Source organism: Dreissena polymorpha, chromosome 1 (genome assembly GCF_020536995.1).
Source record: "Dreissena polymorpha isolate Duluth1 chromosome 1, UMN_Dpol_1.0, whole genome shotgun sequence".
Taxonomy (NCBI): domain Eukaryota; kingdom Metazoa; phylum Mollusca; class Bivalvia; order Myida; family Dreissenidae; genus Dreissena; species Dreissena polymorpha.
Genome location: NC_068355.1, coordinates 969,360 through 986,305, shown reverse-complemented (window position 1 = coordinate 986,305; position 16,946 = coordinate 969,360). Strand labels below are relative to the sequence as shown.

General features: G+C 37.9%; 1 protein-coding gene across 1 annotated transcript; it reads left to right on the top strand.

Moving 5' to 3' along the window:
• The first annotated feature begins 6,383 nt into the window (after positions 1-6,383).
• On the top strand, positions 6,384-12,602 carry LOC127864887 (uncharacterized). The gene is made up of 7 exons (XM_052404778.1): positions 6,384-6,411; positions 6,794-7,023; positions 7,301-8,833; positions 9,211-9,663; positions 10,198-10,275; positions 11,115-11,245; positions 12,596-12,602. Exons 1-7 carry the CDS (start codon positions 6,384-6,386, stop codon positions 12,600-12,602), a joined length of 2,460 nt encoding a protein of 819 aa, XP_052260738.1.
• Positions 12,603-16,946: the final 4,344 nt, after the last annotated feature.

Genomic DNA, 16,946 nt, shown 5'->3' with positions numbered 1-16,946 from the left:
TTTGGGGTATCTAAACATCCCTCCTCCCCCATTGTCTTCCACGCTAAAAAACTGGCGAAAGAAAGGAAGTGTCCTGCACGCGATTGTATAAACAGTTAAACCGGCGGTTAACTACATATCGGCGGTTAAAAGTCGGTAACATGTTGGTTACTGGTCGGTAAGCGTTCGTATAAAATTTGGTTAGTTATACCGATCGGTTAAACCCCAGTTAAAACATACCCTGCTTCCCTAGGTGGGTAAGTACAAGTAACCGAGAGGTAACTTACACAAAATGGCCGCGGCGCGCGACATTATAAAATCTAACCATCGACGACCGTCACTTCGACAGGTAAACAACAAATGCAGCGACTGACACTTTATTTGACTTAATGTACAGGGCAATACGATTTCCGACTTCGGACGACAAATTTAAGGACGCACAGAACGTGTTTCTTATATTCTGTTATGGGTATGCCGTGTGTGATCCGATGCATCAATGGCGCCCATGTTAAAATCATTTCTCCGAGAACAGGGAACAATAAAAGTACAAACAAAAAACAAAACACGTTCGAACAAGTATCTGACCTTTAATAATCCTTTAAAATCCATAAATAATCCATTTAATTCAATAATTGACGAGTTTGCATCTAGGGTCTTTGATAATTATTTTAGCACAGTTAAATAAAGACCCTTATGTCATCATATCATTATATTCAAATGAGAACTCAATAAACTTTCTTCTTCGTCACACGCTATGTCATGTACTCTATGTACATTACTGCTGTCAAAATGAACCGGAGCAGTTTATCAAATGTGTCGTGTTCGTAGAAAAATGGGCATAATGCATGTGCTTAAAGTGTTGTCCCATATTAGACTGTGCAGTTCGCACAGGCTTATCAGGGACGACACTTTCCGCTTTTATGACATTTTTTTGTTAAAATGAAGTCCCTTCTTAGCAAAAATCAATTTTTGGCGGAAAGTGTCGTCCCTGATTAGCCTGTGCGAACTTAACAAGCTAATCTGGGACGAAACTTTACGCACATGCATTATGTCCAGTTTTCTCAGAACACGACACAAATAATAGCCGTTGGTGAACTCGGTTGCATTTGCAGATTTCTGCATACAAAGATATATTTAAACTTGAACAATGTTTTATTTGTCTATGGTAAATTCCCTTATTGTAAAAGAAAGTAAGTAAGTTTATTGTAAACATAAGCCAAATTAGAAGAATAGTCTAGCAAGTTACGACGACCATGTATAATTTTTATATTACACCTAGAACAACTAGAAGAATAGACGTCTTTGTAAGCACTCTCTTGCAGTTTGGAAGCATCGGGGATTCCGCTAAATGATGCAAATCCCGACATCATTATCAATTTGTCCCTGGTCATTTTGATAAACTCATAGTTAAAATTTACGCTTTATTTTATTGTGAATTCATTTGTAAATGAATTTGATAAAAAAAATACATGTCGCTGTTTATAAGCGTGACACTTCGCGCGAAAATTACGTCATTAGAAAATGCATTGTGGGAATGTTTTGGTTAAAGTTACCGGTGGTTAAATTCCACTATGCGCGGTTAGGTTACTTTGCGGTATATCGTGTTTATACAATCGAGTTACCTTGAAGGTTACTATACCTGAATAATCGCAAACTTACCAAGGTTTAAATGTTACCGAGCGGCAACTTTAATCAGCGTTTATACAATCGGGTGCTGCACCCGATTGTATAAACAGTTAAACCGGCGGTTAACCACATACCGGCGGTTAAAAGTCGGTAACATGTTGGTTACTGGTCGATAAGCGTTCGTATAAAATTTGGTTAGTTATACCGATCGGTTAAAACCCAGTTAAAACATACCCTGCTTCCCTAGGTGGGTAAGTACAAGTAACCGAGAGGTAACTTACACAAAATGGCCGCGGCGCGCGACATTATAAAATCTAACCATCGACGACCGTCACTTCGACAGGTAAACAACAAATGCAGCGACTGACACTTTATTTGACTTAATGTACAGGGCAATACGACTTCCGACTTCGGACGACAAATTTAAGGACGCACAGAACGTGTTTCTTATATTCTGTTATGGGTATGCCGTGTGTGATCCGATGCATCAATGGCGCCCATGTTAAAATCATTTCTCCGAGAACAGGGAACAATAAAAGTACAAACAAAAAACAAAACACGTTCGAACTAGTATCTGACCTTTAATAATCCTTTAAAATCCATAAATAATCCATTTAATTCAATAATTGACGAGTTTGCATCTAGGGTCTTTGATAATTATTTTAGCATAGTTAAATAAAGACCCTTATGTCATCATATCATTATATTCAAATGAGAACTCAATAAACTTTCTTCTTCGTCACACGCTATGTCATGTACTCTATGTACATTACTGCTGTCAAAATGAACCGGAGCAGTTTATCAAATGTGTCGTGTTCGTAGAAAAATGGGCATAATGCATGTGCTTAAAGTGTTGTCCCATATTAGACTGTGCAGTTCGCACAGGCTTATCAGGGACGACACTTTCCGCTTTTATGACATTTTTTTGTTAAAATGAAGTCCCTTCTTAGCAAAAATCAATTTTTGGCGGAAAGTGTCGTCCCTGATTAGCCTGTGCGAACTTAACAAGCTAATCTGGGACGAAACTTTACGCACATGCATTATGTCCAGTTTTCTCAGAACACGACACAAATAATAGCCGTTGGTGAACTCGGTTGCATTTGCAGATTTCTGCATACAAAGATATATTTAAACTTGAACAATGTTTTATTTGTCTATGGTAAATTCCCTTATTGTAAAAGAAAGTAAGTAAGTTTATTGTAAACATAAGCCAAATTAGAAGAATAGTCTAGCAAGTTACGACGACCATGTATAATTTTTATATTACACCTAGAACAACTAGAAGAATAGACGTCTTTGTAAGCACTCTCTTGCAGTTTGGAAGCATCGGGGATTCCGCTAAATGATGCAAATCCCGACATCATGATCAATTTGTCCCTGGTCATTTTGATAAACTCATAGTTAAAATTTACGCTTTATTTTATTGTGAATTCATTTGTAAATGAATTTGATAAAAAAATACATGTCGCTGTTTATAAGCGTGACACTTCGCGCGAAAATTACGTCATTAGAAAATGCATTGTGGGAATGTTTTGGTTAAAGTTACCGGTGGTTAAATTCCACTATGCGCGGTTAGGTTACTTTGCGGTATATCGTGTTTATACAATCGAGTTACCTTGAAGGTTACTATACCTGAATAACCGCAAACTTACCAAGGTTTGAATGTTACCGAGCGGCAACTTTAATCAGCGTTTATACAATCGGGTGTGCCAAGGCACAGCCGAAGTCAAATGCCTTCTGACTTAGTGCATTTTACTATTTATATTTGTATGCATTTGTATATGTTTGAAAAAATGTATACCGGGTAATCTTAAATGACATCTTCTGACCATGCATGTCATAGATTTCAAAACCCAGGCCCTGGTCTGACACATTGGTAACATTAACGTTAAACTGTTACCAGGCTTCTGAATTTAATTAGCCATGTCACAGGAAAAGGGCAGTCTAATCAGTATCCAATTAAACTATTTGTCATAGTCAGACAACCGCTCTTAAGCAAACAGCTTTCAAGCAACTGCAAGCTGAACTGGATCTAAACTGGCCACAATCGCCTTAATGTCTCTTTTACTGGGATACAGTTCATTTAACTTTAAAGGGATCTTTTCACGTTATGGTAAATTGACGAAAATTGAAAAAAGTTGTATCGGATTCGCAAATTTTCGTTTAAGGTATGTTATTTTTAGGAAACAGTATTACTGAACATTTACCATGGTCTAATATAGCCATTATATGCATATTTTAACGATTTAAAAATTAAAGCGTTGCAACGCGAAACGATTGAATAATTTGGAGAGTTATGTTGTTGTTGTTTAATTGTGTAAAACTACGAAGATTGCTTATATTAGGTATAAAATACGTCAACCATTTATACTTGGCAGAAAAGTCGAGCAGGCTAATGCGTTTTTACTCCAGGACTAAGGGGGTCACTGGTTCAAGCCCTGCGGCGGACTACTTTTTTTAAAAGAATTTTATTCTGGATTTTTAACATGAGCTTTTAAGATCCAATGTTTACATTTTGAATATAAAGCATTTAATGACTAACTTCAAAACATGTTAAAATCTGTGAAAAGGCCCCTTTAACATAATATCTACTCCTATAAATATGAGGTCGAAATACATGGACTAAACGGTAAATTACGTCTAATTATTTGGACTATGATATCAACTACTTAAAAAGAAAGAAGAAAGAATTCATACAAACCAGTAATTTGAGTAAGGAGTTTGTAATCAATGTTGTATTTCAGGACAGCTTGATGATATGCAGATCCCATATGAGCTGTTGATATCGGGTATCATAGCCATTCAATAAGTCGCAAAATGCTCAAAAAAAAATTATAAAGCAAAATGTGACTTAAATTGATTACTAAAAATACCAGTATCATCAGTATGCCAGTTTTGCCTTGTCAATCTGTCGAGATCCAGAAAGTGGTTCATTTCACATTGAATATATCCTTCGAATTTCATTTATTGTTGCATTACTAAATAGCGAAACAAGCCGATTTAAGCTGTAAGAAAGTTTTGACACGAGTGTTATCAAGTCTCTCAGGGGCGAAGCCATTGTTGTAGAAAGTGATCCATTCACATCGAATATATCCTTCGAATTCCATCCACTGTTGTCATTAGCGGAGATTTAGTGAATAAATAATTCATATATCATAAATGACAGCTTCTAAATAGCGAAACAAGCCAATTTATGCAGTAAGAAAGTTTTGAATCGAGATTCTCATGGGGGCGGCCATTGTTGAATGTTGAAACACGAACGACAACTCTGCTAGGAGAATGTTATCAATGAAAATCAACGAGCAATCTCCTACGCAGTGGCGAATGCCCAAGGGAAGTAACCGAAAAATCGAGTTATCTCAATCGGACTGGCTCGGTCTTTTACATAGGTCGCCATTGTGAAGAATTTTTTGATGGTTATCATACCTTAGACGATGCTGTTCCAGCATCGTCAAAAAGTAGTTTTTTAATGTGCATATTCCACCCATGGATGAAAGTTAGAAAGTTGGTTGTTAAAGCTATTAAACAATATAAAAAGTTTTCCAGTCTCTTTAATTTAAGTCAAAAGCGTGCTTTATTTGTTATAAACATACATATGATAAACACACAACAAAAGTTTAACGATCACTATACTATTCTACACACCTTGAGTGTTTAGTCTCTATTAAAGCAATTTATATGCAAAAGGTGCTTTTACCTATTAATATTATATTAATATTAGAAAAGTATGTTGACTATTATTATTATAAAAATTCTTCATCAGCAGTGTAATGAGATATATAAAACAACTTATGGTTAATGCAAGTATACATAAGGTTAAATTGGCTGATATTTTACATTTTGAAAAATAAAATAAAAAATCGGTTTAGTCAGTTTTATTTTTATTTTATTTTTGGTAGTCTGCTCGCTTTTCACGCTTTTATTTTTATTTGTCCCCCCCCCCCCGACTCAATGTTTTTGAAAAATTTCCCGTAAAACAGATAATAAAAAAATGTTGGCCTTAGGTGTCCCAATTGAACGCTTTTAAATGAATTTTCGCCATACTTGGGAATTTCGACAGATTGTTATGGATTTGACAATAACATTTCGGAAGAGCTTTGTAATAGGCTTAATGACAGTAGGCATTACGAATTTATATTTATGAGTTATTGAATTGAACCTTCAACAATGTTCACTTTTAATGGTTATATAAAGATTTCTTTACACCCATTGAGTATTAACTAGTAAAAAAACATTTCTTAGTATCGCTTAATTGTTTACATTGATACCAAACTAGAAACGGTCTATTGGAAAAAAAATATAACAGCCTTTTTCAGAACATAAACATGTCAATTTATAGGGTATTGTTTCACTTCAGAAAACCTTGAGAAATGAATTGCGGATGTTAACATGCAAGCCTTACATTTATTCAATAACAAAACCTTTTGTAACATATAGGATGTAATGTTATGAGTTTAATGTGATTTCATAGTGTGACCGGTGGTGCGCGCGCAACTTCTTTTTTTTCTCTCGGCTCTGAAAAATCAAAATTATTTAATTTCTCTTTTCCCTTATGCTTAAACTATCTCCTTGTCTACAACTTACTTCAGGAAGAGTATGGTAAGCCATCTCCATCAAGATCTGGCAGATAAACTCTAAATGACAGATGCAAGAAACACTTTTTGAACGCCCCTCATCCAAACTCATTCTGAAAACTCATTTGTTTACTTCCGGTTACGAAATTTAAAGGAAAACCTTACGATGTTCGACCACCAAATCACAATTTTTGCGCTGACAACATGCCAACCCCAGAGATGCCAAATCATGGTGAGAAGTCGGATAGTGGTACAATTTACCAAGTTTAAGGTCAAAGTTGCCCAACATTGTTTCTTTCTTCGCATCTTATTATTAGCATGAAGACCACAATGAGAAAGGCTCAAGGCCCTATCTGCCGAGACAAACAAGTCCTATTGTACCTTTGCATTCTCCTACTAGCAGTCAATAGAACCAAACCCTGGCCCAAGACAGGCCAAATTACCCTGTGCTATATGCAGTAAAGCATGCAAATGGACAACACCCTGTGTCTGCTGCGATTCCTGCAATGTGTGGTACCATCAGGAGTGCATGGGGATGCCGGACTGTGTCTTCAAGGCACTGACTAACATAACTTGGGAATGTGTTCAATGCGGTGTGCCTAACTTCTCAACAGTGATATTTGACACAACCCTGTTCGACACGTCAAACAGCTACTCTGCCCTAAGCGACATCACACATACAGATAGTGAAATCAGCTTCAGCCGCCCAAATGCCACTTCGTCAAGGGAAAGCCCCACTGCTGCCAGGGCTGAAAATGGACTGAGAACTCTGGTCGTTAATTGCCAGTCAATCAAAAGCCCAGGCAAGAAGGCGATACTGCAAAACATGATTGAAGCGACACAGGCATATAGTCATTGGCACGGAATCATGGCTTGATGACTCTATTGGATCATCTGAGGTGTTTTCGGCCAACCTCAATGCTTACCGGAAAGACCGAGATAGAAAAACCACTGGAGGAGAAGTTTTCATCCTTGTAGTAGACAAGCACAGGAGTGACGAACCAGAAGAGTTGAAATCAGACAACAACTTAGAGGCGGTGTGGATCAAGGTCCGAATTCAAGGAGCACAAGACCTCTACATTGGAGAGTGATATAAACCACCTTCGTCCACTGATCCGGAGTATCTAGAGGAGCTCAACGCCATCCTCACCAGAATCCCGAGAAACGCCCACCTATTGCTGAGAGGTGACTTCCACCTGCCTGATATTGACTGGGAAAATGAATGCCCTAAACCACAGGCCACAAACAACACCCAATGTAAACAGCTCCTGTCAATAGCCACGGACGCATCACTTGACCAAGTTGTCCAGTCGCCCACGCGTATCACGGAGTACACCAGTAACATTCTTGACGTTTTCTTCACAAACAACATCACTCTCATCAATAAATGTGAGACTATCCCTGGGATAGGCGACCACGAAGCCATATTTGTGGACGCTAGCTTACGCCCAAGGAAGGTGAAGAAACCGGCAAGAAAGGTATACCAATACAGGAAAGCCGACTACCAGTCAATGCGCGATGAGTTGTCCGCACAGACTTCACAGTTTATGGAAAACACCAAAGATATGACAGTAAATGACACGTGGTCTATCTTTGAAGAGCTCCTAAAAAGGCTTATGAACCAACACATTCCTTCGAAAATGCTGTCTGGAAATAAGGTACACAAACCTTGGATAACAAAAGCGGTCAAGGCCCTCCACAGGAAAAGAAATAAACTCTTCGCCAGACAAAAAGCGAAAGGAAAGTCGAAAGATCGTCATACCTATCTCCGGGCCAAAGCTACCTCTCAGCGACTAGAGAGGCAGGCTTATTGGAAATACATCGAGAACCTCATAGAAGTCGGCGACCAAGAACAAGAACAGCAACCCAACAAGCAGAAGAGGTTCTTGAACTTCATCAAGTCGACTAGAAAGGACAACTCTGGGGTGGCACCCTTGAAAGAAAATGGCAGGCTAAACAGCGACCCACTAGACAAGGACAATATACTGAACCGACAATATCAGTCAGTGTTCACCAACGACAAGGACTGTAATGCAAACCCAACACCAGATGGGGAACCAGCACCAACTATGCCACATATCGAGGTTACGACCCAAGGAGTGATGAAGCTACTGATGAAGCTTAACCCCCAAAAGGCATCGGGCCCAGATATTCTCCCAGCAAGTGTACTAAAAGAACTGGCAAATCAGTGCGCCCCATACCTCTCCCTTATATACCAAAAGTGCCTGTCAGCTGGATCCATCTCAGATATTTGGAAGACTGCTACAGTGTCTGCAATATTCAATGAGGGAGACAGGTACAAAGCAAGCAACTACCGCCCAGTATCACTCACCAGCATATGTTGTAAAATGCTGGAGCATATCATTGTTAGCAATGTCATGGGACACCTGGACAGGAACAACATCCTTACTGACGGTCAGCATGGATTCAGAAAGAGGCGGAGCTGTGAAACGCAACTCCTAACTCTGTCCGACGAACTCCTGAAGTCCCTAGACAAAGGGAAACAACATGATCTTGCCATTCTGGACTTCAGCAAAGCGTTCGACAAAGTTCCACACCAGCGCCTGCTGACCAAGCTGCACCACAACGGCATACGCGGCCAGACCTTGGAATGGATCCGAGCCTTCCTGACAGACAGAACACAGAGAGTTTCTGTAGACGGAGCAATCTCAGATCCCGCCAAATAGTCAGTGGATTGCCCCAGGGTAGCGTTCTGGGACCGATCCTCTTCCTTGTCTACATTAACGACCTACCCCTTAAAGTCTCTTCCAAGACTAGGCTTTTCGCAGATGACTGTGTAGCATACAGAGAAATATCCTCGGAGCGGGACTGTGAAGTGCTCCAGGAAGACCTCCGTCGTCTGTGGGACTGGGAGAAGCTCTGGGATATGTCCTTTAACCAAGAGTAGTGCTGCATTTTGCGAGTGTGCAGAAAAATACCTTGCGTTGGGGCTGACAAAGGACATGTCCTGGAAGCCACATATTCAAAAAGTGATCAAGAAAGGCAACAGTTCCCTTGGTTTCTTACGCAGGAACTTACGGATAGGCAACGAGGAGGTAAAAGTGCAGCATACTTTTCCCTCGTTCGCCCTAACCTAGAGTACTGCGGCACTGTGTGGAGCCCATACCATAAGGAGCAGATCCATGACCTGGAGATGGTCCAAAGACGAGCAGCTCGCTATGTGACGAACAGATATCACAACACCAGTAGCGTCACATCAATGCTCCAACACCTTCAGTGGGAAACTCTAGAGTCCAGAAGAAGCAAAGCCAAGCTGACAATGGTCTATAAGATAACCAACGACCTCATGGACATACCAGTTTCGAAATATCTTTCCCCTGGCTCAAGCCGGACACGAGCAAACCACTCCATCCAGTTCCTGCCATTATCGACATCCACTTCATACTTTCGGTACAGCTTTTTTCCATGTATAATTGCCACCTGGAACAACCTACCAGCCTCCATCGCTGAATCCCCCGACTTGGTATCCTTCAAGCGGGGGCTAGCAACAACCAGATTCTGAATAAGTTGAACAAAGTAACTCCTAATGACCCCTCATGGCTGTGCCGGTTGAGGTTCAATCCTCTCAGCGGCCACCGTAGCCGGAGAGGCATAAGGGAGAAGGGCGAAACGTAGCTGGTGTTCTGCTTTACTTTCCTTCTGTCTTTTAACTATTAAGCTCTCCTTGCTTTCCTGTCCCTCATTCTTTATTCTTATTCTTTAACCACCCGTCGCATAATAATCATGCGTGATTGCAGCGATGAACAATGTAGATGTAGATGTAGATATTAGCCGCGGTCTGGGAAACCAGGTCTTAATGAACGATGAACGTGAAAAAAGTGTATTTCCAGATTAATGTAAGCAATCCATACAGGCTAATCTGGGACGACCCTTTCCGCCTAAAGTAGATTTTCGTTAAGAAGAGACTTCCTTTAAATTATACTATTAAAACGCACTTTACGCACTTGCATTAATCTCGGTTTTCCCAAAACGCGGCTCGTTTATGTTAATGTTGCAGGTCCTGAATGGACTCAAGCAGCATTTTGAACAAATCATTCTGGTTGACATGTTAGGTTTTGGATTCTCGGATAAGCCGGTGAGTTATAATCGGGGTCACTGGTTTGTGATGTGTCAGGGCTGGACAAATATGAGGCCTGTGTTGCCCAACCTGGCCCTGGGCATGTCGGACAAGTCAATGTTTCGTGTTATGCGCTGTATACTTTTAGTAGAGAGAAGTGGATCACATGATTTGTCAGTTATGTTTTAGTTAGGCAATATAAGATTGGATTGTATTATATAGATAACACCACTACTGTCGTCATCACAGTATTTATGACGATTATTACATTATTATGATCACCATCAGCTTATTAAAAATCGTGTTAATAATTATATTGAATACAGTACAATATTATGAGTCAATACTTTCGATGGCGCATACAATAAATCCTGGAATTAAGATAACTAAGTTAGTAAGTCGTTGTAATGACATAGCTTACTCTTGCGAGTGACTTAGTAACTCGATTAAACGATTAACCAATTCGAAGATAACGGCATTCCACGTCGCGCGCACATAAGTTTCAAGTGGTTGATAACAGGGGTGGGCGTAGCATAATTTTCAATGATATGAATATAACAGATTCGCGCATTCAAATGCTTCTGAAACTGCGTGTAGTCATACAAATTTATTATGTCGTTCTCACGAGTTAGTTATCTCTATCGCGCATCTTAATACGTTTCAACGATCTCTTTCACAAACGTTAGTTTTATCGTTCCCACATATTAAGTCGTTCTCATCAGAGTGAATACAAAATAACAAAAAACTAAAAGCAAGCACATAATTATGACGTCTGTACTACTGTAACAACCTCAAATATTACTCGTGATACATATAGATTGCAAATATTACATCAAGTCTATCAATATCTGTTTCAGTTGAATAGTGACTACCTAATTGAGGAGCAGGCAAATACCCACGACACACTTCTGGTCTCGCTGTCTGTAAACCACACCCACGTGCTGTCACATGACTACGGGGACACTGTCGCACTCGAGTTGTTACACAGGTATCATACAGGGTGGCAAATTAATTATATTTACTACCGCATTACATGTTAATTAGGTTTCCTACCAGTTAGCAAGTTAGTAAGGAAAACTTCTGAGTAACACTTAAATAAGGTATACTAAATCGTTACACTGAAATAATATTAGTTAAACTACCGATTAACACTTGAATACTACTCAAAATTAGTAAAAACTATTGCGAGTAGTCTAGAAAGTTAGTTAGGTCGGAGTTCTGGGACACAAACCGGTTCCTCACACAATTCAGCGACTGGCGCGGAAGGACAATTTAAACTTATAAGCCCACACATACATTTATATGGATTTAATTATCTAATTCGGGTACTTGAGAATATCATGCATCTGGTTGAAAATGAAATACAGTGTTCCATTTCCTAGGAATAAAACATAGCTGTATCCACAAACACAAATACAGTTTTACTTGCCTAAAATCTTGTCCTGAATTATGCTTAAGGGCCCATGTGCTGAACCAAAAATGTGTTTCGTTCAAACTCTCATTTACAGATCTGATATACCATTTGCATTATTTTTATAATTTTATGTTCGTCCCCCCAAAAAAGCACAAATTCCTTGCTAAATCTTAAGTCTTTCTTTTAACACAGAGATATGTTTTAATCGTTTGACATGCACTGCTATATCAGTTGGTTGAATCTGTTTATTGATATTGATTTATTGGGGGTTAATTTATTCTCCAAATATTTGATTCAGCTTAACCATAGTGAAACAATTTTGTTTTTTTGAAATCTCAAGTTTAAAAATTATAGTTTGTGTTAACCATACTTTTATTTTTTAGTTTTGTGAATTGTTTTAAATATCCTTTTTTGCACATGAATTGGAGTATACAATGACAATTGTTGAATAATTTAAACATGAATAATTTAAAACGCTGCATACTTAACTTCTCCATTATACATTATATTATTATACATTATACAAAAGGTAAGTACTAGATACGTTTACCTATACTGGTTTAATTGATACTTTTTCTACATTGTGCTTGTAAAAACAGTTCAATCCGTTTGATATTAAATTTAATATACCGTGTCTGTATTTGGAGCGAATTCCTTAAACTGGGGTCTAAGTAACCTTTAAAAGAACATCTTAAGATGTTATCCACATGTTCAGAGAAATTTTATAATGAACATTTGTCTAAACATGAATTGAAACCTCTAAATAGATGAAAATTAAATGTGCTGGTGGTAATGCACTACCATATAAAAAGTATAGTGAAATTTCAATTAATACCCTAGGGATTGAAAACTCTGAAGAACAATTTTGTTTATTACTTGTTGTGCCAAATACTGAGTACAATCAAAATACTCCTGTTCTTTTAGGTACTAATATATTGTCTCACCTTATGGAAAATTCTAAATTACATTGTGGCGAGCAATTTTTTTTAAAGGCTAAATTGCCAACACCTTGGTACTTAACTTTTAGAACCATGACATTACATGAAAGAGAATTAGCCAGAAATGGGAATCGACTTGGTATACTGAGAGGTAACCAACACACAACTGTGACTATTGGTCCAAATCAGTCAGTAAAATTACTATGTTTTACTGATAAAGTCTTAAGTTATAAACAGACTTGTGCTATGTTGAAAAAGACAAAGGAGTTTTTATGGCCAAATTTTGTGGAAATTACTCCTGCTGTTTTTAATTTTGAAAACAACAAACAAGAGATATTAGTTAATATCTCAAATCCATCTTCCAATTTTGTAAACAATTCACCTAGAGCTGTCATTTGTGAAATGCAGCCTATGATCATTGAACAAAGTTCAAATGAGAATTTGTCAGATGACAATGTAAATATTTTTAACCAAGTTCATATAAATTCTGAATAAACTTCAGAACAGAACAGTAAACTTTTAACTTTAATGAAAAGACATGAGAACATTTTATCAAAAGGAGACACAGATATCGGCAATTGTACCTTGTCAAAACATCGAATTGATTTGCATAACAACATTCCTTTTAAACAAAGACATAGAAATATACCTCAACATATGGTAGATGAGGTGAGCAAACATTTGAATGACTTAGTCACTGCAGGAATAATTAGGAAGTCGAAGTCGCCATGGGCATCTGCAGTTGTACTTTGTAGAAAAAAGAATGGAAAATTGCGTATGTGCATTGACTATCGAAGGCTGAATAAACAAACCATCAAAGATTCATATGCAATTCCCAGAGTTGAAGATATTTTTAAATGTTTAAGTGGTGCAACATGGTTTAGCACTGTGGATATGAAAGCTGGTTACCATCAGGTTGAGGTTGAAGAGTGTCATAAAGAAAGAACAGCTTTTACAGTAGGTCAACTTGGTTTTTGGAAGTTCAACAAATTGCCGTTTGGGTTAGTCAACAGCCCCGCTAGTTACAAACGTTTAATGGAAGAATTGTTGGGTGATTGTAACATGAAAATCTGTGTTATTTATTTAGATGATTTAATCAGTTTCAGTACTTCGTTTTCACAACATCTGGAACGACTTGATTTGATTATGACTCGACTCAGAGAGTGTGGAATAAAGCTTTCTCCAGAAAAATGTAACTTTAAAAAAAAGAAAGTTAATTTGTTAGGCCATGTTGTTGGAGAAGATGGAATTGAAACGGATCCAGACAAGTGTGAGAAGATAAGAAATTATCCTACTCCATCAAATGCAGATGAATTACGGTCATTTTTGGCTTCAGCAGGCTACTACAGAAAATATGTGAAGAATTTTAGTAAGATTGCAGAACCTCTGACTAATTTACTACCACCCACAAGCCCCAAAAAGAATTTAAAAAAAAAACAAGTTGAATGTGAAATGGAAATGGGGAGCTGATGAAGAAAAAGGTTTTAATGAATTAAAAATATTGATGCTGACATTATGTCACGATATCCTTTTGAAAAATATGAAAATCAGTTGAAAGAAAGTAAAATTGAAAGTAAAATTGTTAAAACAATTTGTAATCAAATACATGTTCCATTAATTGGAGTATTTCCATGTGCTTCTGTAAAAGTTCTTGAAAGTGTTGAAGACACTGGTGTTACTCTAACACAGAAGGAGATGAGGGAATTGCGAAATAGTCAGCTTAATGATCCTGATATTGGTGTGTGGGTTAAAGCAACTGTGAATTAAAAAAATCCACACAAAAGTTTGATTTCAAACAATAGACATTTGACAATGTCAAGACATTTTAACTAGTTGAATATGATACGAGGTCTACTTTACATGGAAATTCAAGAAAATCAAAATACAGTTCGACAATTAGTTTTACAATCATGTTATCACACTGAAGTATTGAAAGGTCCACATCAAGATGTTGGTCATCCTGGAAAAGAACGAACCATTTCGTTAGTTCGAGAACGGAACATCAAGTCTAGTTATGTTGACAAGCAACTAATCCACAGAGTTGTGATGATAAGGTATTGTGTTTTACATTAAGACATCATTAGAACAAAGCTGAAGAGAACTTTTCCCAATTTTTGTCAAAACAGATGCTGTCCAGCAGGGATTTTTATGACTGGTGCATAGATCATTATTAGAATATGAATGAGCAAAAAGCTTTAAATATATTTTCTCTGACACTAATGGACCAGAAACTAGACAAGTAGTTGTAAGGTAAATAAAAATATATATTCTTATGTACTGTGTCTGAGAAAGAAATCATTTGTAATCACATACATCCGTGTACACCAGTAATTATCAAACACATATTGCACATCAATAACAAAAACTTCATGCAAAATGACAAAATAAATAATCTGTCTTTCTAAAAAGAGAACTTAAATTTATTTGTTTAATACTCACAACTTAGTTTTCACTCACCGTTAGAGACTTTGATATCTGTTCGACCTTGGCCTTGTTTTTTGACCTTGACCACACCTCCAGTCTCAGCATTGTGAGTCCATCAAACACGCCTGCATCCACCTGCACTCTGCCGAATTTGCCAGACAACGAAAGCATAACAACAATGCTATTGAACTTCACTCTGTAAAATTGGGTTTAATGCATATGCACAAAGAGTCCTCCCAGATTAGCCTGTGCTGTTCCCATAGGCTAATCAGAGACGACACTTGCTGACTACTCTGGATTCTGGACTTCCTTTGAACAAAAAATACCTTATAAGCGGAAATAGTTTTCACAGATTAGCCTGTGCAGACTGTTTAAGTTTGAACTCAATCAATGAAGCTACTTAAAAGGAATTAAGTACACAATATTTTTGGAACTTTATATTCTAACTAGAACTCCGCGAGTTGGATGTGTCGCCTGATGGTAACATACCTGTGTTACTTGTTTACTATTATATCGGGATGGGACATTAATTCTTAATGTTGTTACAATCAAACTTTTACCCTTGTTTGTCGTATTTAGTAACATATTGAATAAGCAAAACTTTTTGTTAATGAATGACCAAAATAATTTTGTATGAATATTGTAAATCTAATAGCAAACAGACAAAAACACACAGACAGACCAGCTATAATTTGTGAATTCTCATCAATTCTAAACTGCTATCCAAACAAGTTTGTGGTGGCTGTAATACATTTCTAGTTCACCAACATCTATATAACTGTCAAAGTTCACAAATATCAAATCGTTTATTATTATTATTAAAAAAATTTAAAGTAAAGCTCAAGACATAGTAGTTATGGACCTTTTTTGGGTCGCGGTCGCAGATTTTGAAATCTAAACTCGGACCCTAAGTTCAAGGTCAAGGTCACAGGGGACAAAACTGTCATGCGCATGGAAAGGTGTTGTCCAGATACACATGCGTACAAAATATGAAAGCAATATCTGAAGGGACACAGTAGGTATTAGCCTTTTTCGAATCGCGTTCGCAGATTATGCATGTATCCAGATACACATGCATACCAAATATGAAAGCAATATATGTAGGGACACAGTAGTTATGAGCCTTTTTCGAATCGCGGTCGCAGATTTCGAAAACTGAACGCTGACCTTATGTTCACGGTCAAGGTCACAGGGAAAGAAAATTGTATGCGCATGGAAAGGTGTTGTCCAGATGCACATGCATACCAAATATGAAAGCAATATCTGAACGGACACAGAATGTATGAGCCTTTTTCGAATCGCGGCCACAAATTTCGAAACCTGAACGCTGGCCTCAAGTTCAAGGTCAAGGTGACAGGGGTTAAAAATTGTATGCGCATGGAAAGGTATTGTTCAGATACACATGCATACCTAATATGAAGCAATATCTTAAGGGACACAGAAGTTATGAGCCTTTTTCGAAAAGTGTGACACCGCGGACGCCGCCGACACCGCCGAAACAAGTAATACCTATATGTCCTCTGACCATAGTCCGGCGACACAATAGGAAATACAAACAAAGGGCCACAATTTACCAAAATTTGGTCGCAGCAGACATTCCTTCCATTATGATCACATTAAGGTCATTCAGTCTTGAAAAAATCTCGAAAACCAGACAAAGGGCTGCAATTCTTCCTATATAATCAGCTACAGATTACTGTCTGTCAGCTATAAACGTTTTATCTGTTCGGTAAGTACAGTTGTTGGTACATGTTCTCACTTCTGCAACCTGGGTTCAATCCCCATTCCCACCGCATTTTAGCTTGTTAGGTGATCACCATACCAAACTGGTGGGTTTCCTCCGGGCACTCATACCCCTCCCCCCCCTACACACACACAGCATAAGACCACACCAAAATTAAATAACTTTTAGT

What these genes read in the sequence shown, in the direction of transcription:
- LOC127864887 (XM_052404778.1), top strand. Translation starts at nt 6,384, where the DNA reads ATGCCAACCCCAGAGATGCCAAATCATG. An exon ending in TCGCTGAATCCCCCGACTTG is followed by an intron (nt 9,664 to 10,197) that starts GTATCCTTCAAG and finishes TTAATGTTGCAG; the next exon opens with GTCCTGAATGGACTCAAGCA. An exon ending in TTGGATTCTCGGATAAGCCG is followed by an intron (nt 10,276 to 11,114) that starts GTGAGTTATAAT and finishes TATCTGTTTCAG; the next exon opens with TTGAATAGTGACTACCTAAT.